At 34.4% G+C, this 26,289-nt stretch overlaps 1 protein-coding gene across 1 annotated transcript in view; it reads right to left on the reverse strand.

The window, feature by feature from the left end:
- Positions 1–6,312: 6,312 nt before the first annotated feature.
- The window catches only part of LOC112050504 (voltage-dependent T-type calcium channel subunit alpha-1G), a 201,441-nt gene continuing 181,464 nt past the window's right edge, over positions 6,313–26,289 (reverse strand). Inside the window, exons 8-38 of the mRNA XM_052884135.1 lie at positions 24,257–24,533; positions 23,881–23,973; positions 23,246–23,478; positions 22,696–22,810; positions 22,462–22,557; positions 21,663–21,816; positions 20,977–21,015; positions 20,262–20,458; positions 20,000–20,183; positions 19,654–19,864; positions 19,301–19,510; positions 16,693–16,858; positions 15,908–16,063; positions 15,630–15,764; positions 15,229–15,399; positions 14,474–14,680; positions 14,109–14,404; positions 13,860–14,020; positions 13,609–13,748; positions 13,423–13,531; positions 13,164–13,306; positions 12,649–12,797; positions 12,061–12,253; positions 11,640–11,789; positions 11,410–11,571; positions 11,066–11,284; positions 10,736–10,928; positions 10,024–10,593; positions 9,684–9,913; positions 9,211–9,375; positions 6,313–9,042 (exon numbers count right to left, since the gene is read on the reverse strand). Coding sequence (XP_052740095.1) covers positions 8,602–9,042; positions 9,211–9,375; positions 9,684–9,913; positions 10,024–10,593; positions 10,736–10,928; positions 11,066–11,284; positions 11,410–11,571; positions 11,640–11,789; positions 12,061–12,253; positions 12,649–12,797; positions 13,164–13,306; positions 13,423–13,531; positions 13,609–13,748; positions 13,860–14,020; positions 14,109–14,404; positions 14,474–14,680; positions 15,229–15,399; positions 15,630–15,764; positions 15,908–16,063; positions 16,693–16,858; positions 19,301–19,510; positions 19,654–19,864; positions 20,000–20,183; positions 20,262–20,458; positions 20,977–21,015; positions 21,663–21,816; positions 22,462–22,557; positions 22,696–22,810; positions 23,246–23,478; positions 23,881–23,973; positions 24,257–24,533 — 5,965 coding nt within the window. The 3' untranslated portion in view covers positions 6,313–8,601. The remainder of the gene's footprint in view (positions 9,043–9,210; positions 9,376–9,683; positions 9,914–10,023; positions 10,594–10,735; positions 10,929–11,065; positions 11,285–11,409; positions 11,572–11,639; positions 11,790–12,060; positions 12,254–12,648; positions 12,798–13,163; positions 13,307–13,422; positions 13,532–13,608; positions 13,749–13,859; positions 14,021–14,108; positions 14,405–14,473; positions 14,681–15,228; positions 15,400–15,629; positions 15,765–15,907; positions 16,064–16,692; positions 16,859–19,300; positions 19,511–19,653; positions 19,865–19,999; positions 20,184–20,261; positions 20,459–20,976; positions 21,016–21,662; positions 21,817–22,461; positions 22,558–22,695; positions 22,811–23,245; positions 23,479–23,880; positions 23,974–24,256; positions 24,534–26,289) is intronic.

Genomic DNA, 26,289 nt, shown 5'->3' on the forward strand with positions numbered 1-26,289 from the left:
AATGGTTTTTAAAAGGCGTAGTTGAAGTTGATATATTTGATTAATATTACTTTTATACGTAAGACCATAACTACTCAATCCATATGATATTATTGATTCACCTAGTGCTTTGTACATCATTAGTAAGGTGGAAAATGGAACTTTGTTATTGATCAATGATAGTTTAGCCAGGAGAGCACGAAGCTTATCGCACACATAATTAATGTGTTCTTTCCATTGAAGACGATCATCGATAATTAATCCTAGGTATCGTTGACTGGAGACCGTCTCAACGGAAGCACAACTACAAATATTAGATGTCCGTTTTGTAAAATGTTGCTCGTTTTTATGCATACATTGATGGCTATGTGCTATAAGCTTTGTAATACCATTGTATCTGTTATGACTCGAACTAATGTACATCATTTTAGTTTTATCAACATTAATAACTAGGCCAACGTCATGCGACCATTTTAATAGTGAATCAAAATCTGATTGAAGCTGGAACATAGCTTCGTGGATGTCGTGATGAGCGGACACTAAGCAAGTATCATCAGCAAATTGAAACATTTCGCACGTTTTAATTTTATTTGCAAGATCATTTACATACGTTAAAAAATGCAAAGGGCCAATAACCGAACCTTGTGCTGTTCCCTGTGTTACAGTCACATCTTTACTTAACGTTTCTTCAATTTTCACTCTATACAACCTGTCAGTCATTTAATTTTGACACCATTGCAGAAGTGGGCCCCTTATTCCATTATCTTGTAGTTTTTCAAGTAGGACGTTGTGTCGAAGCATATCAAATGCTTTACTGTAGTCTATATATACAACCAAGACATGTTTTTTGTAATTTAAATGCTTATTGACAGAATCTGTAAATGCTGATAGTAGTTGCGATGTGCTCTTTTTCTGCTGAAAACCATATTGCTTATCAGATAATACGTTGTGATCTTTAAAAAATGATTTTATTATTATTAATAATAGAACAAGATAAGGCAAATTCTACTTATATTAGAACCAATCCAAAGATGCTGTAATATGATTTAATAGGAATGAATCATCATCATCATCATTATCAACCGATGGACGTCCACTGCTGGACATAGGACTCTAGCATAGACCTCCAAGCACAACGGTCTCGAGCCGCCAGCATCCAGCGGCTGCCTGCAACTCGCTTGATGTCTTCCATACACCTAGTGGGGGGTCGACCAACATTGCGCTTTCCGGTGCGGGGTCACCATTCCAGTACCTTGGGACCCCAACGTCCATCGGCTCTTCGAACTATGTAGCCTGCCCATTGCCACTTCAGTTTCGCGACTGGCTTAGCTATGTCAGTTACTTTGGTTCGTCTGCGGATCTCCTCATTTCTGATTCGATCACGTAGAGAAGCTGCAAGCATAGCATCCATCCGAAATAGTGTTTAAATACCAGCTTTTTCAATCATTCAATTGAGGTTAAAAAAAAATAATCAACAAAAAGAGTTTCTAATTTTTTTATGAAGTCGAGAAAAAAATTCAAGAGGAAATTCACACTTTTTCATCTACATGATATTTGAAATGGTATTTGAAAATTCTATCAACGAAAAAACCCATAGGTGTAAGTCAACATGAGCCGGTTCGTTTGCGGGTTCGTTTGTACACATTCAGGTACACACGGGACAATATAGACGGTATGTACTCAAACAGGCTTCAATAAACAAAGGCGTATTTTTATACAATGGGATAGAGTTGCAACGTTCTGTTTGTTTTGTTCTTATTAATGGGAAATGTGGTGCACCAACCGAATGTTTTGGATCCCTGGCTGGCCATATCCAATGGCGTGCACTTCATAGATGCAAAAATGCACTGCGTACCTTAGATAGTTGGACAAGGAATTTGCCAGTTTTTACGAATAGTGCATACCCTAGTTAAAACCTTATGCACGCCACTGCTCAAATCGTACTAAGGCGCGTTTGGACTTATTTACCTATTAGCGGTAATAATCACTAATCAGTTTACAAAAATATAAACCCCAAGACTTAGACGAGTTATATATTTTAAACCATACTTACCTTCCCAGGCAACACAAACACAAGCTACGAGGTCCCTGATATCTGACATCACCTAGACGTGGGCTTTTTAACTCACGATCTCGGGGACGTCCGGACTGATACACTCAGGCCAAAACACCCTTCCCGAACGGCCCTCTAAGCCGAGGTCCGAGTCTCAGAGGAGACGCCTTTAGAGAGTCGTTTCGCCTATCTACTCTGCTTCTGCGTTCGGGTCCCATCAGGCGATGCTTCTGCGCTCGCCCAAACCCCCCGATGACGCCTCTGAGGTCCCATTAAGGAGCCTACGTCACTTACACAATCAGGAAAGATAAAAAGTCATACTTATTCGTACCTACTAGGAGCAGCTGACAAATTTTTAGCCTTTATAAAACGAAACGAAGCCTAGTCTAGCTATGGCATGTTCTTGGTCTATAATACTCACCATGACATCAAGTAACACGAGTATTGAATTCTAAAGCGATTTTCGTGTACCAAAGTTTGAAAGCGATGGATGTCTTAAGGGCACGGGAGTTTAAAGTTGTTTAAAATTTTGTATTCAAGCTGAACTGAATTTATATTTGCGAAGCTCTTGAAAAGAATCCGTTTCGAACAAAGATTAAAATGGGCAAGCTCTATATAAGAATGTTTAGTTCGAGAAATAAATGAAAGGTTTGAAATAATTTACGAGTACCTAATCATTTCGAAACATTTGCCTATTTATAGTGGCTAAAAGTCTTTGATGAAACGTTATCATGGATTATGGTGGTTTTAGCCCAAACCTGCTGTATCCTAAAATGTTTAAGAGATAGCAGGCAACCAATTTCCAAACCATAAATCTTTTTTTTTTATTCTTTACAAGTTAGCCCTTGACTTCAATCTCACCTGATAGAAAGTGATGATGCAATCCAAGATGAAAGCGGGCTAACTTGTTAGGAGGAGGATGAAAATCCACACTCTTTACGGCTTCTACACGACATCGTACCGGAACGCTAAATTTTCTTTTGAAAAATGCAACCATTTTATCATTAATTCCTTATGACGTTGTCACGTTCAACTATCGTCAGTAAACCGACTTTACAGACAACCGATTTTTAAATTTATAATCAAGTTATTTCAATCTAATCCGTGGAGCTCACAAACTGCATGACATCGGTGTAAAGAGACAAAAGTTCAAAAAGTATGAATATGGCTCATACAATATTAACGAAGGCCTTCCACATAACCACAAACAAGAGATATAACGAGCCTGGCGCATGAAAACAAACAGTTTCCATCCCTCGTCGCGGAAATAACTATTTTCATAACTGTAATTTGTTCGCCGATGTCAGCCCGCCTGGAGCCACGCGAGGTCGCTTCGACCCCAGAACGAATTCCAATTTGTATGCATTATGTGGAAAAATAACAAACGAATTTTACAAAAAAAAATTCACCGCTGTTATTAAAATTTAAATCGCGCTTACAGATTTTCACTTAATGGTGGCGCATACTCGTATCGATTTAATAAAAGGTGCTTTAATGTCGCACGTTTGTCTACAATTTTCTAAAAACTGTTTGTATTTTGTATGGGGGTTTCATTAAGAATACTGTTAGGTTTGTTAAAGGTTAAATAGGTTCGTGTAGTGTGGTTTAAGGCAGTTATTTCATTCCCTTGAAAAAAGAAGTTTATGATTTCATAACTTCTGGATGAAAACTAGTATATAATATTTTAAACTTTAATTGTATTTATATATTATATTTCATAAAAAATAGCATTATCACACTAATATTAATAAAGGCGTAAGTTTGTGTGTAAGTAAGTATGTATGTTGTTACTCCTTTACGACGCAAATTCTAAATTGATTTGGCTGAAATCTGGAACGGAGATAGATTTTACCCAGGATTTTCAAAAAAAGGGTTATCAAGATTATCAAGAAAAAAATCATGCTTTCCGCGGAGTTTGTGAAAAATAAATTTCACGGGTTGTCTATGTTCTGCTCCAAGGTCTAATTTATCTTTAAGCTAAAGGATATGGTCCAAAATTGTATGGACTCATTGTAGTCAGATCAGTCATTGTAGTCTAGCGGAAATAAAAGAAGATATTTTTTTTAACTATTTTTGATTATACGAATTTATTATTTCGAAATAATATTCATTATCTCCCAAGAAATGCAACATTAATAATGGCGGATATATGACGTTTTCATTGCATTAATCGATTTGACGTTTGCTGTCAATTGTCATGTCATAGTTGCTCTATGGGCGTCATCTTGATATTACTCAAAAACTTATTTTATTTATTTATTTTTATTTTATTTATTTCTTTTTATTTAGTTAGATTTATTGACTTTAATACATTTTAATAAAATACTTGTATTTTTAAAATTTTAATGATACGGGGTACAAGAGCGGACCTGAAATGGACCATTTCCTTTCATTCATAACAATTCAGTGGTGTAGGCGTGTATAGCTGTGAAAAGGTAACAGATAAACAAACAGACAGACTTACTTTCGCATTTATGATATTAAATATGGAAGTATATATATAAAAAGAATATTTTTGTGAAGCGAGAGAAGTAGAAGTGTAATAAAGTTATTTAAAAAATTTTAATAAAAAAAATACAACCGACTTCAAAATCACAAAAATGTTTATACTAAACTAAAAAGCGAAAAAAAACATCGTACTTGCAAATTCTGATCAGCTTGAAGACGGTACTAAGTTAGCGTTGTGTTAATTATAGCCGTATCTGAAAGAAATGACTGAAAATCCAGTCAAAATCTTTATGATTTAAACGGCTTGAATTAATACATCACTGGTAATATAATAAAAAAAAGGTAGAATTAAATGGAGACACGTGGAACGGGATAGTAAAGTAGAAAATTTATCTTAACATTAAAACAAATGTTTAAATAAAAAGTGAGTTGAATTGCTTTGTTTCAGTAAACGAGCTCTCATTGACCTAGATAACCACCCTTTCTTAATGAATACCAAACAAACGGTTAAATTTTTACGACCGCGTAAAACTGTTTTAGGGTATTTTATAATTAATTTCAGATACCTACTACATACCTGCATTACAAATCAAAGTATACGAGGAAATTGTATCAGTTCTTTTTTATAGAAATACTGGATGGTCAATTTTTTAACAAAAATATAAAACACATTTGAAACAACAATAAATCGTGAACTGTTGATGTTCAGACGCCAAATGGCAGGCTTTTCTTTGTGAATTTTCATAGTGTTTTTTTTAAATTTTTTTTAACTCTTTACAACTTAGCCTTTGACTACAATCTCGTCGTCATCAACCCATATTCGGCTCACTGCTGAGCTCGAGTCTTCTCTCAGAATGAGAGGGGTTAGGCCAGTAGTCTACCACGCTGGCCCAATGCAGATTGACAGACTTCAAACACGCAGAGAATTAAGATAATTCTCTGGTATGCAGGTTTCCTCACGATATTTTCCTTCACCGATTGAGACACGTGATATTTAATTTCTTAAAATGCACACAACTGAAACGTTGGAGGTGCATGCCCCGGACCGGATTCGAACCCACACCCTCCGGAATCGGAGGCAGAGGTCATATCCACTGGCCTATCACGAGCACTACGACTACAATCTCACCTGATGGTAAGTGATGATGCAATCTAAGATGGAAGCGGGCTAACTTGTTAGGGGAGGATGAAAATCCACACCACTTTCGGTTTTTACACGACGTACCGGAACTCTAAATCGCTTGACGGTACGTCTTTGCTGGTAGGGTGGTAACCATGGCCAAAGCCTCCTACCAGCCAGTCCTGGGTACCAATTAAGAAAACCTCAATCGGCCCAGCTGGGGATTGAATCCAGGACCGCCTTGTAAATCCACCGCGTATACCACTGCGGCACAGAGGCCGTCGAAAGGCTGTAGGTGCAGAAATACGACTACATAGTAATAATACCTACTAGTAATATTAATAATATTAATTACTATAAATCTTAGGAGTAACAAAAATAGATGTTGGCATGCGCTCACTGCATCAACTTTGTGATAGTACATCACAGGATCGCCTCGCTCGCGAGATGTCCACGCGGGCGGACCACTCGATGATAGCTCGCCGTCGGCATGCTTGCCTCCCGTGAAATATTACTCGGCAATTCGTTGACCGCGCGAGGTTCTCTGCTAACAAAGCGATGTCCATCCGTGGTCCACCTGTCGACTACAAGTGGACGCCTAACGACGAGGCGGTGCGGGTCGGGTCCCGCGTGGCTTTAATGAGCTACGACCTTAAATCGGACTTGATAGTAAAAATCTGCTTAAGGAAATGGAAGGTTAATAAAACATGGATTCGATTTTTATATTTTATTTTCAATCTAACATTTCGTAATTTTCTTAACTTGACAGATCACCAGCTAAATTTTAACAGGTGTACTCAAATAATGAACATTGTTCATACCACTTAAACATAACATACAGTCAGTACCGAATAAAAAAATTAAATAATTTATCACGTGCGTTTATCACGAAAATACGCTATTCTTAGTTTTACTAAATTCCATTTAATCAATTCTTTTTTTATGACAATTTTATTTTTTATTAATTCTTTTGTATCATGGTTAAATAATATGCTACTTTCCACATTGTATGTAGTAATAGTGAGTGTATTGTGTTTTAAGATAGAAAATTTTTAAAACCAGGTGATGGTGGAAGACATTAGGTTGTTATTGGAAAGAAGTAGTTAATTTTTGTACTAATTTCAATGCCCCATTAACACGCTAGAATGTACTTGGTTAATTTTATTTCTCATGGTAAACTCTCCCAAAATATTTTCAATATTTTTTGAGAGGGTAGAAAGAGTAGAATAGATTTGATTAAAAATATACTTAATAATAGATTATGTTTTTTTCATTTAACAAATTAAGATTAAAAATTTCTTATAAATTGATGAAGTTTGTATTTAATCAATGGTAGATGACCTGTGATAACAAAAATTTTTAGTAAAAATTTAACACAGGGGTCTGGTTTTTTTTTGCAGTACATTATATCGCGATAACGGGTCACAATATGCTAAATATCTATTATTTGTTGAAGATATCAAAATGACAGTGAAATTCGGAATGCTAAAGTCGGATTTTTTCAAGAAGTCACCTCTTTATAATTTAGTACAATTTTAAAAAATTAAGAAAGATTAACAGGTACCGTAACATCATATATTCATCTATAATGTCACCTCTACAATATACACCAAGTTTTGAGTCTCCCATCGATTTCACAAGCTAATAATTATTATATTAGAAATAGAAAAGGCACAGTTGAAGTATAAAATTTATTGCTGACTTCCCTAACTAATTATGTTTTACCATAACAGGAATTAATAAAACATAAAGACAACAGAAGAAATATAGAAAGTGTCTTTCGAGTAATTGGCATTTACTTATATCTTTCTGTCAATGACCTCAGAAACAAATTAAAATTATAGACTAACTTAAACATCAAGTGTAAATTTGGCACCGCTACTAAAATAACAATAGTTATCGCTAGACAGCAATACTATTTATAATATTCAAACCTTACTTTATTCAGATCACTATGTTTAACCACATTTCAAAATACCGGAGTCGTTTTATTTAATTTTGTAATGTACATGACCAACATATTCTACTTTCTAAAACATGTGCGTATTGCCAGTAAACATCTAAACAAGTAGGTACATGATTTTGTATGAAAATAGGATTCATTTATATTCAGAAAATATTCTTCGTCTTAAAAGAGAGTAATACTCAATTTACGCGAACTTTTGGTTCTGTTTTTAATACTAATAGATTGACATAGATCTAGCTAGAAACAGTTCACTACGAGTCTAAACAGTCGTTTACTAGGAGAAGGTAAGATAAAAATTAAATATTAACGCTAAAACAACTTTAAAATAGATAGGCTTTTAAATCGTTGATACAACACTCTAACTTCAATGATTCGAAACCCATACTTAAAACATAAACTAAACTAAATCTAACATTCCATTAAATACCTACCTAAAATAAGTTCACAAACATCAACGGAAATTATAGTATTTATTATCACACACACAAGTTGATTGTTCGTTGAGGTCCTCAAATACACCTAACATAAATTTATACGTAACAGATCAAATATTAACAGCAAGCACCGTACGAATAAATTACTTAAACAAGTCATGAAGTAAACTTTAGCACTCGTAGAAAACATCCCACCACCACAAATTGACTAGTTCTAACAACTACCTAACTAATATTAAAAAATAAATCTTAAATTTATTAAAGTCTCTTTGTATAGTTTGTTGAACCGGCCGCGAAGAGAAAACAAAGGGTATTTTATGTGACAAAAGGAAATAGTCTCAAACGTTACACCATACATTGTCATTCAATCGGTTTGAAATAAAAGTTTAAACACTCCAAAGACACGAATCACGAAAGTTTATTAACTTAAAAACGTTCACTGTGTCACTTTTCAAGAACCGAGTTCATTCTTTGAGCGTTCCCTTTAGCACACCTTCTTGGAAGAGATAGGGAGTTGCATGGGAAGGGGAATATCTATATTTCTCCTGTGAGAAATTTAGATGTAAACTTCGTGGTGTTGCTGCGGCCGGCCCTGCCTGGACTAGGAGCCGCGCTCTGATAACTCCACGTCTTCGGGCTCTGGCCTAGTCGTATCAATCTTTCGCCTCTCTGCGATTACAATTCTTATCTTTTCTTCTTCGGTTATAGACTGATCATTTATTTCCGGTGTCAACTGCGACCGGAATGATGCGTGACTGGCGTCACTTGTCGCAGCTGACTCGGTTGACAATCTTCTTTTAACTCCGCTACGTCTAATACTCTGTCTAGTTGAAGGAACTGTAAGTAGGACTGGTGCGGGTCGCAATAATCTCGCTTCCTCTCCACGTAGAGAGTTTCTTTTGTCGACCCGCTGTCTTCTGTTTTGAGCAAAAGAGTCACGCCGTGGAGGACTTCCTGGTTCTAATTCATCGACGTCATCTGCATCGATAAACCGAGCATCCTCTTCGTACAGAGCGGCTGGAACTTCCGATGTCGCTGAATCCTGTCGACGGCGTCCAAATGCATGAGGGGATAATGAAGCTCTCCTTTGTGGTAAAGCGGCCGGTAACAAAGCGTGATGAGAATGTAATGTGCGTCGTCTGCGTGCAGGTGAAGGTAACGGTTGGTGCTTCGGCTCGCTATAAGTGAAATTTGCTGGTAACGACGGTACCTTGTTCAAAGAGCGTGGCGGAGACACGCATTCCTCTAGAGCTCTACAGAGAGCTCGGTCTTCTTCGTCGTCTGCTTCGCGTTCCAATTCACGTTCTAGTTCCACATCCATGTCCATTTCATCTTCCATTTGTTTATGCGATTCTTCTAGGTGTTTCATCAAAACCTGTAGGTAAAAAATAAATAAAATAAACGACGAGAAAAACGAAGAAGTATCTATTAATGATATGTATATTAAATAAAATATCTTTATTTACAAAAATGGTTACAATAGATTTTTGCTTTCTTTTTTTGACTTCCTTGTTACTATTGGATACTTTTGGTTTACCTAATATTTTAAAAATAATATAGTAACATTGCGATTTTAAATTTATGAATTTTATAATGTAGTCTTATCAAATAACTTGAGAAATTACTAATGTAATATTATATTTTAGATTATTATAGTATTAAAGGTACGAAGAGGACACTCACCGCTACTACTACGTTGACTAGCACGAATTGCGCCATAAGTACGAATACAACAAAAAATATTGGTGCGATGATTGTGGACACGCAACAGTTTCTCACGCAATCCACAGAGCTATCACAGTCTTCCCTCAATGTGTCTTTCATTATGCCATTCCAGTTATCGCCAGTTGCTACTCGGAATAATGTCAGGAATGCCATTCCAAAGTTAGCAAAGTGGGCGTGTTCACCAAGACCTGTGAGTGAAAGGGATTGTAAGGACTATTTAATCTTATTGTTCCAAAGTCAATTAATTCCTTACCACTATTTGTGATTTCAGTTCCTAACGATATTGTATTGTACTCACCTTGACAAGGAATTTCGTCAGAGCATTCAAGTCTTCCAAACAACTCTACACCTAAAGCAGCAAAAATAAAGAACAATAGAAAAAAGAGCAGACCCAAGTTTCCAACCTGCGGTAAAGCTTGCATTACAGTATCTAACAAAGCTCTAATGCCTTTCGCCATCTTCAACAACTTCAATACTCTTGCAATTCTTAGAACTCTCATTACCCGCATTATTGTGGGATTTATTGGAATTATATTGGTCTCAAGTTCTTCTAATACTATTCCCACTATTGATAGTATAACAATTATTACATCTAATTGATTCCATTTGTCTTTTAGATAGATTTTGAATCCTAGTGCTACAAGTTTCATTGCTGCTTCAAGTATAAAGACTGCGGTGAAAAAGTAATTGAAAATCTTCAAGGCATATTGTAAAGCAGGAGGCATTCTGTAATACTCAATAGCCATGGTTACGACGTTTAATCCGATTACGCCTGCTATTGCCAAGTCAAAGTATTTTGATGTCACCACGTTATGTACAAAAAGACGAGTTTGAGAATAATCTGCGTAGTAAGGTCTTTGGTGCATTTCTGAAATAAAAAAATACAAAATAATTAATAAACACGTTGTATGTAGTTGTTGCTTAAGATAAAAGTCTCAAGATTTATGTATATATAAATATACTTTATGATAAAAAATAATTTATTTATAATCCAAATTCTAACAACTTACTTCGTCTTTTCTTTTCCATTTGCAATGCTCTTTTTGCAGCTCGCCTTACTCTTTCTTCCTTTTCTTGTTCTTCTCGACAGCGGTGGAAGTTTTCTACTACTACTCCTACGAACATGTTTAGTACAAAAAATCCCACCAAGAGAATGAATGCAATAAAATATAACAGACGCCATTCCGAGTAGTTAATAATTGGCTGGAAACAAAAGAAGGATAACTTCAATCCAAATTTAAAAATAATTAGATTTATTTCACTTTGTGTCACTAACGTTAATACATCGATGCTTTGTACAAGTATTCTTTACAAATAGAACATATTTATTATATCAGTACCTGTTGATCTACTCCAACGGCATCAAGTCCCGTATACATAATGTTTACCCAGCCATCTCTAGAACTCAGTACAAATAGTGACATCAGGGCTTTGCCCAAGTCATCGAAATTGTACTTTCTATTGACCCATACATTCCCATCTATGGCTAGACAATCGGATTTATTTTTGACACTCTTGATATTTGCACCTTCACAGTAGAAGAATGCTCCTTTGAATAGCTGGAGTAGAAGAAAAAATTAGAGAACATTATACAATGTAGTACCAAAAAGGTTATTTAGGAATGTTTCAAATAATATTGAAAAAAGGTTAGGTTTATTATTAGGTTAAATTAGGTTTAACAAACCTGCACTCCCAATATACCAAAAATGATGAAAAATGTGCAGCATATGAGGACAATATTTCCAATAGGTCGCAATGACGATAATAATGTTTGTACCACTAACTTTAGCCCTGGAGCTCGATTTATCACTCTCAATGGCCTAAGAGATCGTAATAATCTGAATACCTGAAAATAAGGTCAGTATTTATATCTAATAATGCTCGTAAAAATTATAAATATGAATCAAAAATTACCCTTAAAATTCCAAATATCCGGGGACTAGATTCAGAAACTAATGACATTAGTAAATCAATAATTGATATAATGACGAGAGATCCATCCATAATGTTCCAACCCGATGTAAAGTATGCTTCAGCACCATAAAACATTCCTGATGCCACTACCTTTAAATAGAATCACATTATAATTGTGTAGAACAAACTGTATAATGTATGTTATGAAAAATATGTATGTTTTATTGCATATTTTAATTTAAAACTAATAGCTAAATTAAAATAGTTAAACTTCAACCCGCATAGGTAGAGCGTGATACTATGGCTCCAGACATCTTTAAATTAGGCAAGTCAGATATTAATGATGAAAATAAAAAAAAAATTGACTGTATGAATGCTCGTTAATTATGCAATAACTAACATTAAAAGAAATATAGCTTACCTTTATAAACATTTCTACTGCAAAGACCACAGTAAAAACATAATTAGCACTGGATAAAAAAGCTCTCTCTTTGGAATCTGGAGGAATGTTTGGCCGCTCCATGGCTAACGTTATACAATTTAAAGCTATAAACAACAGTACTATGTTGTCAAACCAACCTCTGGTTACCATCCATGTACATAATCTCCTTATCCTGTTAAAAATAATAAAAGTTCAGTGGGTAAGCAGGAATTTAAGATAATTATGAGTTGATTAAAATATGTCAAAGGAATGTAGTGATTATGTTTATTTGAACATAAATTAAAAGTCCATCAATATACCTAAAATCCAATAAATTATTAATAATAATTGATCGCTTTTCACTCGCAAGGATATATTGCTCGAGAATTTGCAATCTTCTCTAATACGTTAATTGAAATTCCTCTCAGAGACCGTTGAGACGTGAAGTCCCACAAAAGCCAATAATACACATTCAATATCAAATTCTTCCACCCTTTATTTATTTTACATCTTAGTATGTCACCGTGTGAACATTCACATCAAATAAATAAAGTGCGCGTACAAATATTTCGCTGTTTTATCCCTTACTTGTTATCTGGAGCAAATATGTAGAGAGAATAATCTTCTTTTTCCTTAAGGCACCCCGTCGGCTCCATAAATCGAAAAAGGTCTTTAAACCTAAACCGCCTCCTGTCGAATCTCGATGAGAATATACAGACACTGTTGTTTATTGCCACCTAAAAAGGGCTTCTATTAAATAAAGTTAAAAATGTTTTCTTGTAAAAAATATTAAATTATGAAAACAATGCCGTGGTTTATACAGCAACAAGCACCCCAACTTACGTCTGAGAAATCTTTTTGTGTGAAATAGTAGCGCTACACAATAATTATAATGATTGCTCTCTTGAAATAGAACGATATGAAATATTAACTTTGTTCTTGGTCGTTTATATTAAGAAATTGAAGAACAGTAAACGAAACACTAAAATAATATTGTAAAGTAATTTCTTATACAAACTTTCAAGAAAATGATTCTTAGTTATTTTTTACTTTGACTTTTTTTTAATAAAACATTTGCTTTATGATTTATGAAGATATTTTACCTCCTCATTAATTTGTTTGATTAACGGCAAGGCTTGATTGTTAGGCCTTAAAGACTCCTGTCTAGACAATCTAGGTGGAATCTGTGCAACTTGTGGAGTTGTAGGAGTTAAATTACTGGCTTTCACTTCTGATATCGATGTCACTGAAACAATAGTAACAACTTATTTACTATTTACGGTAATCCATGAATACTATATATGTATTATACATTTTAAGTAGCTGGTGACAGTGGATAATTATATTATAACAATACCATACCTGTTATGTACTCGTTTGTAAGTGAAAGCCTGTGAGGTGGAGCTCTAACCGTATCTAGTCTGACTGTGGAGTCAGAAGAAAAACCAGCTTCTGGAGCTTTCCATGATACCTTTAATAATAATTAATTAAGTAATGACTGAAATAATAAATAAATCGTAAAAAAAGATATATAATTTGCATTCTTACGTCTGGTAGCACAGGGGTGGTGTGAGCAGAAACTCTTCTTCTCTCTATTTTTGATCTGTTATTTGGTAATTCGGATTGTGTATCGTTTTTTATAACCATCGACGATGACAATAACAATTCATTTTTTCTGAAGCTAGAACCTAAATAAAGTTTGATTATGCATGTATCTACCGACAATTATTTTGACAATCAATCACAAATCTGTTCCTTAAAAATAATGTGGATGTGTTTCTTCTGTATACTTAACTTACCATTGCATGAAATATGATCTCGTCCATTATTAAGTACTACTGCATCGGAATCGGAGCCTGTTCTTTGTTTTTTACGTACTAAACTGGGTTTCCAACTATAACCACGCTGTACTTTGCATTTGTCTTCCCCATTTATGACTGGTGTAGTTATGGTTATACTTCTGAAATTTATGATACTTAGTTTTTATAACTGAAAGCTTTAGTATGAGTATATTATTTATTTTATATTATTGTTGCGAAAAACCTTACTTTTGGGAACTTAGCAAGCTGGACTTGTCGCTGACATTTAGGCAGTTTTCATCCTTTGCAATGGAAACGTGAAGATTTTTCTCTGGAAACATTGGGGACGGTAATGACCTAGGAGTCGTTGGTGTAGTAGAGCCCGGAGATGTAGATCTAGATGGAGGCGGTGCTAGGGTTAATGGGGGAGGTGCGAGTGTCAACGGAGGAAGTCTTGCTTTTTCAGCACCTAATTGAGCAGCAGCGGAATGGAGTGTCAGTGTATAACTGTTTGGTGGCTTAAGTAATCCAGGTATGTTGGGACACTGAAAAAGTAAGGGCAGCTTAAGTAAAGAAATAAATGAGAAAATGTTTAATAAAGTATTTATACGTACAGATGTCCGATCGATTGAATCTAAGCTTGATAGCATTGTAGATCTTTCTAATGTTAACGCTACGTTGAAATCTTTGAAGGTTGCACCGGGCTCTAAAGTTGTTGACGGCGAGTCTTGCGGTGTAGCTGCTGTATGGGTTATCATTGGTACTATTGTGCTATTATTATCCGATGCTCCTGATGTACCCGAGGCGAGCATTTTTGATTCCTAAAATAATATGATCCATAAAAAAAGAACGCTTAGCATTTTTTTTTAAACCATGAACAACATTCTTATTTTTTCTAAAAAGAATTACCTAAAAAGTACTGTATTAAGAGTTTTTATAAAATCAAAAGTATGTTTTCAGCTGAATATACTGCGGTCACTTTTTGTTTTACATATTTAAGAAAGATGCAAGAAGTGAGCAAAATTCACTAAGCCGTTTAGGAAAATATCATAAAGTAAAGTTAAATAGTAGAAACTTGCAATCAACCAAGATTTAAAATCTCTAAAAATCAGCATTTTGAATTCTTCAAGGAGTGAATTTTCCCATTATTGGATTTTCACTAACTAGCACCAGAGGGATTTTATGTAGACTCTCGGCACACTGTTAAACGATGAGAATTAACGTTTTTTGCTGATTAAAATATTTTTAACTATTAAATTTAATTATTAATTCTATTTGTAATTTAGTAAAACTATTGGGCAAAATTTTACTAAAAATATTTAACTTGATGAACTTATTTTATTCTTGGCACTAACCTACTTTTACTTACTTTCTGGATATTGCATTTATTTGATTGTGCACAGTCTTTGCATAGTGAAGGATGGTGGGAAGAGTTTTTTGTTTTACGACGAGATTTAATTACTTTATCTTTCTGACCATTTACGTCATCCTTCGCTTTTCTAACATCATCCGCAGACTTCCAAAAGTTTTTGATTTCGTTCTAAGGATAAAATAACACATAAACGTAAATATTACATTAATGATACAATTATACTAGTCTTACGTAAAACTTATACAGAGTACTTTTTAAAAACAGTTGCAATAGTTAGTGCATAAAAACTTAATAAACAAACAAGCTTTATTATTTTTAGTATTGGATTAGTTTTAAACTAAAACATTGTTTATATTGTTATTATATTTATCAAAGAAAAATGTACTATATTTATTCACCTGTGAAACACTGTCGCTGGAATGTGATCCGGAATTAGAGTCGTCGTAATGCATTTCGTTATTGTCAGAAAAACACTCACTCGACAATTTTGATTTGGCCAATTCACGTTGCTCCCGCTCTCTTCTTTCATTTCTCTGTAACACAATAAAATGTTTTAAAACTAGATTCGAGTATGCAGAAAAGAACTATCAAGACTCTCACTGCTTTCCTGCTGCTTATATTTGTTATTTTTTATCACTTCACTAATTTTATTATTTTTTTAAAAGTTGTACTTTACCTCCGAACTGAATCCTTCAACTAAAATAGCTACTAGTAAGTTGAATAACACATAATTTCCGAACGTCATCAATGCAACGAAATATAACGCAGCCCAGTGGCTCGTTTTTTCCATACCGTTAAATAAAACAACGTTCCAATCCTCCTGAGTTAACACCTGAAAAGTTTAAATCAGTTTTATCGCATCATCACAACCCATCACACAGAATAATTTCTACCACAACATGTATTTTGAAGTATCATAAAATTTCCTTAATAAATCATAATAAGCGAGGTGTGCTGTCGTTTTGTGTAGAAGTCGTGCCTGAACGTTGTAGAAAAGTTGTAAGTATAAATGTTAAAAAACCAAACCAAACAAAAGAACTCTTAGTCAATTACGTGTTAGTGTTAAGAAGTTTTATGCTGTCGTGTTAGTGTACACAACAATTATTAACATCGGAACGAAAGGTAACACAGACGGCGGTTGGAGTACACAAGCAAAATGGGTCCAGCATTGTCTACCACTAAACTATAAGCAAGATGCACTAACTACTGATCGTCTGTTATAAGTGCACAATGTCAAACTAACACTCGATAAATAAATTCTACCTTGGCGAGTTTCTCGCTTGCAGGCTTAACGATCCAATTATACATTTCAATATGCCTTACAACTCCAGATGGAAATATTCAGTTTTGAATTAAGTCGCTTATTACGAGAAACGCACCATCTACCCTATAAAAGCAAATTCGAACGGGATCGCAAAATAAATCGACAATGTAATACTTTATTAGAGTCTGAAGACTTACCTGAAAGACAGTGACCGTGGCCCAGAGAATATTATTAAAATGTTTTCTGTCGCACTCACACTTGGGGTGGTGCGAAACGATTTCCGGACAGGTGCAGTCGCGTTCGGTCCCGTTATCTTCGACGAACTTGCAAAACTTACCACCGAATAGATACATGCCCAGAATACTGCGATGAGGGCCCGATGAGAAAATGAAAGAAAAACAAAATGCTATGCGCAAACGCTGCGACCGAGTCGGCTTGACGGTATAATGTTGCGTATGCGACGTTAACACTGCATCCTGGCTGACGACTCCACGAAGTGAAGCTTAATTTACGAATTAGCTTAACTGTACAAATCATTAGCATACTTTGTACAAAATGTCTACGTGTGTTCATATAATAAATCTACGTAAATTAAACTTCTTGCAATGAAGTATTTGTTGCATGATTAAAAAAAGTTGCAAAGTAGTTAATTAGTTTAGTAGCTAAGCAGTGTTATCGCCATTGGTACGCCATTACCAACGGATTATGTTAATAAATCTAAGTTTATTATTTTATTTAAATTATTATTTTCAAGTTCCCCATAAAATATAATCTTGATTAGCGTTCATCTTTATATACTGCCTCATTATTTTTAAATATTAAAATGCAATAAACAAAAAATAAAAGAGAAAAATAGGCAAAAGAAAGTGCATTGAATATAAAATTATAATGTAAAATATTCCATTCAAATATTTCAAGATTATTCATTAAATAAAACAAAATATTGATTCATTCATCTTGATGCATTAAAATGCTTTGATGCAGAAAATATAAAATTAAAGTTTTTGAAAATATAATAAGAATCTTTTAGAATATATTATTTTTTAACAGTAAATTAGAGGAAGAATTGGAAACAAGGTTATCATTGAAATAAGGAAAAATGCAGGATAACCTGTTGAAACAAGTAAAATTGCTAAAATAGTTTTTAGTCGTTACATTTAGTTTACTTGAAATAGTAAAACTAAAATTCACCAAAATGACTTGTTTCACACAGACCTAAATAATAGAAGCAGCATGCAAAGTGATAGATTGTTTTACGGAGTAGATATAGCTGTAACAGTGAAATTAGAGGAACTGACAAAGGGTCTCCGCGACTCGACTCGATCAACCTCAATCTACCCTAATTTTAACCAAGCTCTCAGACTAATGTGCTTTCGACAATTTTGGATGAAAATACTGGACGACACAACAATAGTGAATCGTGATTCTAGATGACACTGGAGCAATCTGTTACGAATGGTAACTATATTCTGGTCTACGCGGGTTCTAGGGTAGCGGTTACGCGTCTGAACGCCTATTGACAACGCACTGAACTGCAAGTGTGTTCAATATTGCTGAACAAAATATCAGTACTGCTAAATTGAAAAGCAAAAGACTTGCAGCAAAGTGAAGAGTCAGTTGTGTACTCGCGTGGTTAGTCGAAAAGCCGTCGTAAGGACAATCTTTTGTTAAAATAATGGTCATTCTGTCGTGAGTGTTTACTGCGAACGGACCCGTAGGTAAGCGTTTAGTTATGTTGCAAGTTTGATCTGTTTTGGATTGTCTGTTAGGAACTTTAATTTAAAATGTTCAATACCTGAAACACCGTGACAAAGGCCCACAAGAGCGTATCAAAGTTTTTTCTGTCGCACTCTAGATCGCCATCTTCGTCGTTCTTGCAGAATTTGCACCCGAAGATATTCATACCGAGGATGCTGAACGTTACCACGCAATATACGATTAGATAAAAGTGCGTTTACTACAGTCCTTTCGATATAACAGGAGGTTAGATTAATATCTATACTGTATAAAATACATTGGTGTAAGTTAAATCTAAAATGAAATGTGATAAGGTGCAAGTGTCAATTAACTTAGTGGACAAAAAGCAGGAAGCGTGAAAATCTATGGTATACAAGATAAAGTAGTAGAGAAAAGTTGTACAGAGTGTGGAGAGTGGTAGTGTGTGTAGGTCATTGTTACAGGTAGAAGAGACTAAACAGATATGAAAGGTTAGACTGAAATGAAATTAAGGGAAATCACTCATAGTTGACAGTGCTTTAGGTAAAGGAATGCGGGTGTGAAAGTAGAATATATTTTATATAGTATGAGGTGTTAGAATAAACTTTCACTGCCTATGAAAAAGTTGTTTGCACAGATTGTAGATAAAGTTTTATTAAACTCTATCCACAAATATCAGAAATAAAGGTCCAATAGATGAAGAATCTGTGACGAAAACTTTAAGATATAGGTTTTTAGCGGAAAATATTGTAAGAGACGTAGATAATGAATTCTTAGAAACCTAGTAAAGTGGACTAATATATTAAATTAACACAAAAAAAAAATATTTTAAAGAGACAAAATCGCAGTTTGTAGTTTAACCTCCCAAAAAATAAAAAAATAAAATAAAAAGAACATTAAATAAATTCATATTTTATTCGCATGAAATATTTTAGCAATTTGATTAAATCCCATTTTATAACATGCATTTTATTTTAACATATTAATATTTAGTACCTATTTTAAATTTTATCGATTGTAATACCCTTTTAATGACTGATCCTTTTGAATAGGTGCTTGTATATATATGGTAAAACAAAAAATAATTACCTGAATATGAAAATGAAAAGGACAAGGAGGGAAAAGAATACGGCAACGTTGTCCATAGTCCTCAACATTACGAATAGTTGTCGTCTTAAGTTCGGCATAAATCGCACTAGTTTCAAAATTCGCAGGAGTCGAAATGTACGTAGAACTGATAAGCCCGAACTTCCAGCTAAATCGTGCTCATTTCCCATACTTTGTGTTAGCTCGAATGCACTATCCAAAGAAGGGAAAATATAAATTGTCATATTTGTCATTAATTTTTATTTATTCAGCGTAAAATTTAACACTCTTTAATTATATTATTTAAAGTATGTAAAATTTTAGGCTAAATCGAGTAGAAGCAAATAATAAAATACCTTAAAATCACGATTACACCATCAAACACGTTGAATCCATTGGATATGTATTTAAAAGGCCCTTCAGCGATGATTTTGAGGATCATTTCTACAGCAAATATAGCAGAAAATACAACATTGCTAATTTCAACAATTACTGTTAGTTCCTCAGGCTGGTTGTGATATTCAATGCCCATTGATAAAGTGTTTATCAAAATAGCGAGTAATATACCTAAAACAAAAGTTTGCTGTCAACAGCCATACCGAAATTAAATTTATCTATGTAAATGCCTCAATATTAAAACTTTATTATTAAATATTGAAATTATAATTATAAGACATTTATCTATTAAGCGATTAAACTAACCTTGTTGAAAGTACTTGTGATTGACAACGATTTTTATGTGTTTCCGCATTAGAGAAAATAGTTTCGACGTCTCTCGCCAAAGCAATAAGCACGCACTTGAAAATCGACTTTTCTTTTTTTCAGCCGCCGCCGCTTCTGCTGCAATTAACTCAGCGCAGCAAGAAAAGTCGTCTATTTCAATAATCTGTAATCAAACAAACTATTTAAATATTACAGAGTTCACATTATATAGCACTTATCAAAATAATTTATTTTCAATTACCCTAGTTTCCAGTTTTTCTTCTCCGGCTCTCTTACTGATTCCTTTGGTTAGTTCTTCGAAAAAAGAATCCAAAGCAACTTGGCCAGTTGGTAAAGCAGCCGATAGTGCTCCAGACAATGCTAGGAGTTCTTGACATGACATAGTTCCACCTGCTGCTGCTCTTTCTTCGGCAGTCTCTCCTGTCGGTAGGTCGAACTCTATGTGCGGAAATAAGTATTAATTCTATTTTGTCAACTTTGATTTTTGTTATTCTAGGGATATCAAATGTATCATTAGACCTATATTGAGTGCAACAGATGATATTGTGTTAATTTGTTATTCTTATGATACATTTAATGAAGCTAAAGCTCTTGCTGTAAATGAAAGAAAACTGATAATAAACATGTAAATAAGAGAGTTAAGAAAAGCGTGAAATATTCTATTAGTAGGTCAAAGAAGAAGCGACATAAATCGTTTGTAGGAATATGCGCACATTTAGCTAAAACGTGTAATACGCCTACCATTTTCGTTAATTTACATCTCAGGACATTTAAGGAATGGGCAACATTTACAGATTTGTACATTAATTATTTTGCATTAGTTACTCTATTGATATCTAATATTGTTCTAAAACAGCTATCAATTTCCTAACATTGCTTAAAGTAGAAGGGGAAGTGAAGTTTAGGTAACACATGCCTGTCTAACAGCGTGTCTAGACCTACGTCGCTAGACTCACCACTTTGGCACTTAAGCCAGTCACGTTGACACAATGAATCTATAAATATTGTTTTAATTGTTATAAAATTTTAAAAGTGTTTTATTTTTGAAATAGAGTGTTAAAGTATTTAAAGAATACATAGTACATACAAATAGTTAACGAAAGGACTGATTGCAAAGCGTGTGATATTTTGCGTAAAGAATGATACTTTCAAAATGAAAGTTGAGGCTATAAGACCAGCAGAAGTTTCTCGAATTTGAGCGGTAGTTTCTTAATATACAATAATCTTATCGCTTAGTATTGCTAAATAGCAGGGACAAAGAGTTCATACAGGCCGCTTTCCGCTTTTACTAAAGCGAGTAAAAACAGCATACAGTGATTTTTTAAAATCTCGCATCGTTTTTTGCGAATCTCATTCTAGCATTGTTTGAAGAAACAGATGCAAAATATAACAACAACACAATTACCAGTTCCTGTACCGTAAAATAATTAAGAGATGGGTGTCTTACTTTCGACAATGTATTTGCATATAATCGTTTATAAAATTGATACGAGATTCTGCCATAAATGTAAAAAGAATTATCGAAGAAAGTAATGGCATAAGTAGTCTAATCACTCGCATTCGAGTAACTCTGCTTGTGTAATATAGTCATTAGATTTTTGTGATTCTGTTCATTTCTCCTATTAATTCTTATTGAACTCACCGGTTTGCGTCATTTTCTCTGAAGAGCAAACGTTGTGGGGATGTGCTACGTGTTGTGCATTCGGTACATGAAGCAGGACGGTGTCACTGAACATAACTGAGGATCGCCTCCGAGTGAGTGACGGAGGAGACAATAGCGACAGGTTTGATGCGTTCTAAAAATATACAATGTGAAACTGTATCATTGAAACGTAAACTTATACCTACAACCAAATATTTTAAAATGACTATCATAAAAATTTTAGGTTCAAAAGAACAAAATTACCTTTTTTATATATCTGTAAAGGAAATACCCTTTTTAAATTGTAATTTAAGTACTAAATAGAAGAAAGTCGTGATTTTGCGAAAGTGAATTATGATTCGAATAATGGTAAGATATCAATTTATAGTGCATATAAGTCGCGGGATTGACGGTTTTCTGTCGAAACGGGTGATCTTGTCGCAATCCCAAGTATTTTTTCGTGGATATTAGCTTAAGTAGATTAATAATTTAATTACCAATTAAAGTACTGTTCTTATTTTTTGACGTGTATATTCCAAATAGGTTAAGTATTTGTGCAAGAAAATTAAATAAAATTTGTTAAGTTTTTAAATAAGATAAATAACTTACAGTGTATTAAAGAAAACCCCATCAAGAGTCCCAGTTTAAATTTATGTAAATTAATGTTCAAGGTCATTGGCATGTCACCTTTGATAAATAATTAATATGCGTCGCAGAATTGTTGTTCTAGGAAGTTCCTATAAAAGGCATATTATGACATGCATCGCTTGCGATCTGTGATAGATATAATAATAATTACCTCAAGATCGGCGGCCGAAAGTGAGGGTACACGCATCAAACTTGGTCTACTAAGGGGTTCGTCATTCACTTCCTCTGTCAAACTCTTTCCATTGCCCTTATGAAAATAAAAAAATATATTATTTTTCTTCATATTGGAGTTATTTAAGAAACTTCGTTTGCAGGGGTATTAAGGCTGTTGAGTACAGTCAAAAAAATGTTTTCTGGGAATTTGTTTCGGAGAGAAAAATATTACCTGGGGATGCACTCGAGGACAACAGGGATGGTGTTGTTTTGGACGATTTGCGGGTAGTTGAAGAGTTTCTCTACTTGTCCGCCATTGTAGTTCCGCTCTTTGATATTTGTATACCCTACAATAAAAAATACTTTAATGTATTTTTATAGTTATGTGTTAGAGTTTTGTATTCAGTTATATGCATTTTAAGAATCATCACCTGTCACAAAATATTATATATAGTTAAGAAATTATATTTCACATTAGTATGTTTTAGCAGACTCAAAGGTGATTACAAAAATAACTAAACTAATATCAAACAAAGGTTCTGATTCACCACATTTGTCAGGACAACTCAATTAACAAATCAAACTGTAACTAAAATAAGACCCTACAATGGCAGAGAATGACCTTGAGTGGAGTCACGCACTTGTGAACGATGTGTGTAGGGTTAAAGGATCCTTTGACAGATATCTAACACTCCCCTTTTCGCCTCGAACGCCACGAGCACACTGAAGCCGTCCGTTCCGTAAGTCGTTGCTACGCGGCGATAACATATGTATCTTCTTACCTGATTTTCTTAGCCATGCGTCTTTTGAACCTTCTCCATAAATGTGCGACATATTTGACAATTTCGGCGTAGCAAGTGGCCGGTTCACTGTTGTTGGTGGACGAAGCGAGCGTCGAGGTGGACGTGAATCGCGCCCTCTCAACGCGCATTCTCTCCATCTCGCGTTTTTTGGTTTCGCTGAACTGAGTTGCAATAACGACTAGGCATAAGTTGATCATAAAGAACGATCCGATCTAGAAAAGCAAAATATTTAATGGTTTATTATAATATAAGAGATTAAACTTACCTGAAGTGAAGTTTTATCCGAATTATATGAGTCCTTTCTGCCGAGGGTATTATTTTGTATATGTAGATAACACAGTAAATATAATTAAAGTTAATACGAACTTATCTGAACTGAATTTCTATCCTAACTATACAAGTCGTTTCTTCCGAGGGTATTGTGAGAAATAATTAGCTGGATAAAGTATTCCTACTACATCTTTGAGGGTGTGTACAATTTTACTATAAAAGCCTAATAGATTTACACAATATGAATAAATTATTATTTAAATGTTTTAAGTTTATTGTAGGTAGTTGTAAAATTTTAAATAGATATTGATTTGAATAATATTAATAATTTATTAAATATTTACCACTATGAGCAGAACAAAGTAGACCCAGTCCCAAAAACTGTGTGCATCTTGTACATAATACATTATGTCTGTCCATCCTTCCAGGGATATAACCTAAAAAAAAACAATACATTAAAGTATAAAGACCAGTTTTAGCAGAACGCTGCACTGAAAGATAAAGAAGAAGAAGACTGCATTAATCTCCCAGGGTTCTATTAATCTCAAAACAAGTGCATCGATATAAAAAATATTATTTTTAAATGGGAACTGCGTGGATGAAACCTCCAAACACATCTAGTAGAAAAAGCTAAGAATCAAGTCAATAGTCTCTAAGCATTATTCAGTTTAGATCAGACAGCACTTAAGCCTAAACAAAAAGGTGTACCAAAGAACTTACCAAAAAGATTGCAACCCATGCAAGACCGATGTTATCGAAAGATATAGTCCCTTGAAAGGGATTGGGACCCCGTTGCGTGCAATTTGTATAATACTGGTTCCAGTCGACGCACGATGTGTTAGTTGGATGGTTGTATGAAAATGGTCTCGCCGTCTGATTGCAGACGAGAGGTCCGTAGCGATATGCGGGGAAGTTTCCACACAGATGCATTCCACTGTCCTCAGGCGTCGTGCAAATGTAGTCCAGCTCTTTCGAAAACTCGTAATGAAACGAGATGCTGTGTATAATGAAGAACAGCTTAAAATTTGTAATAACACTACAGTATTATCACTACTCAGGGATTGAGGTTCACGAATATTAATAATCTTTTATAATATTAATACCATAATGACTGTTAAACAAAGACTTATTTATAATTAAAACAATTTGCGGTGTTTCCGCTAATGACGCAAAATGTTATTCCAGTTTTGTGAATTAATTCGGTTAATAAAATGACGGTCAGTGGTTGCATTAATGAAAATATAGGAAATCAAAATACGCAATTATGTTTCTACGTCATGAAATATGGAATGGAGAACAGCGCGGTTAAATTTGCGCTGAATTATTATTAGAGGGGAAAACATACAGTAATATTTTGTTAATAAATGAGACCTACATAAAGCACTACTCAAGGCAGTTAATGATGCAGGGTTTATTATAATTCATGCGATTATACTAAACATTTAATGGCACATAAAGACCGCATGCAGACAATGAAAGCGAAAGGGTTAAGGTGGTGAAAATAATTAGCCATTGCGTCGGTGTAAGAGCCGATAAAGGAATACTGGGAGAGTCGAATGAACATTAGTGGATCGAGAAGATTAATGCCAATAGCCTTTTGGCCATTATCCTTTAACGGCGTGAGCAACAACGTTGTACGGGAACCCGAACCATTTAGGTTATGATACTTGTCCCTTTCATGATAGCCATAAGGATCGTTATTGTGGTTTTACCTTTTGTATGAAATTGTATCGAATATTCTGTATTAAAACGTTACAAAAGTATCATATTATTTCCATTGTAAAGTGTAAGATATTCAAATACAATATAATAATTTCATCTAGTTAATATGAATAACGTGAATTCGTAGACAGCTGTTACAGATAACAATGAAACATAAATAAAAATGTGTGTGTTATTAATAAGTGGTGAATAATTTTATATACATGTAGTGTAATATACAGTGCACTTTGAATAAAAGAAAGATAACTTAAAATCATAAAGACCGTACAGCGTAAAAGAAATTTATAGAAAACCGACAGATCTATTCACATTTGTAGTCACTCATAACAAACTGGCAGTTCTGTTATTTGTTAGTGCAATGTTGATGAAGTCAGTGATTGTGTTTGAAAATGAGTCAAATCCTAATATTGATTATAAAACTGCCAGTTCGTAAAGGAAAGCAGATAAAACACATCTGGACGGCAGATGTGTAGAGGTACACGTTACAACAGATTTCAATATTTCCAATAACACATATTTTGATCCCAAATTCTTACGAGTTCACTCTGACGCGCACTCTGTACCATTCGGAGAGGTCTCTGCAAAACAAATTGAGGTTGTTGACGGGGTGTTATGTACCCTAACTATGCTATGTTACGAGTAAACCTGTTGCGATTACTTATAACGCACCCAACTAAAATATTACAAGTGTTCGGTGGAGAGGTGAACTTTCGAATAAAACATTCTGCAATATTAGTGTCACAGTCCGAAAATTAGATTGTACTACGTGTACTACTAATAAGAATGGATATCACTTAAGGCGTCACTGATACTGTTGATACGTTAACATTTCAGCACTATTTTTGATCTTGTAGTTTAGCAAAACTTTATTGGTTGATGATACTAGTTGATAATTAGATCTGTGGGAAATTATGCCTTTAGCAAAACATGACTATGATTGGAAAATTCAATATATTGTAGTCGCTGCACCCGTTATACTTAAGCATGGCTTCAAATGCCTTTAATTTTACTGACAGTAAACCAAACACTTC

The sequence above is a fragment of the Bicyclus anynana genome, chromosome 11 (assembly GCF_947172395.1).
Source record: "Bicyclus anynana chromosome 11, ilBicAnyn1.1, whole genome shotgun sequence".
NCBI classification, from domain to species: Eukaryota; Metazoa; Arthropoda; class Insecta; order Lepidoptera; family Nymphalidae; genus Bicyclus; species Bicyclus anynana.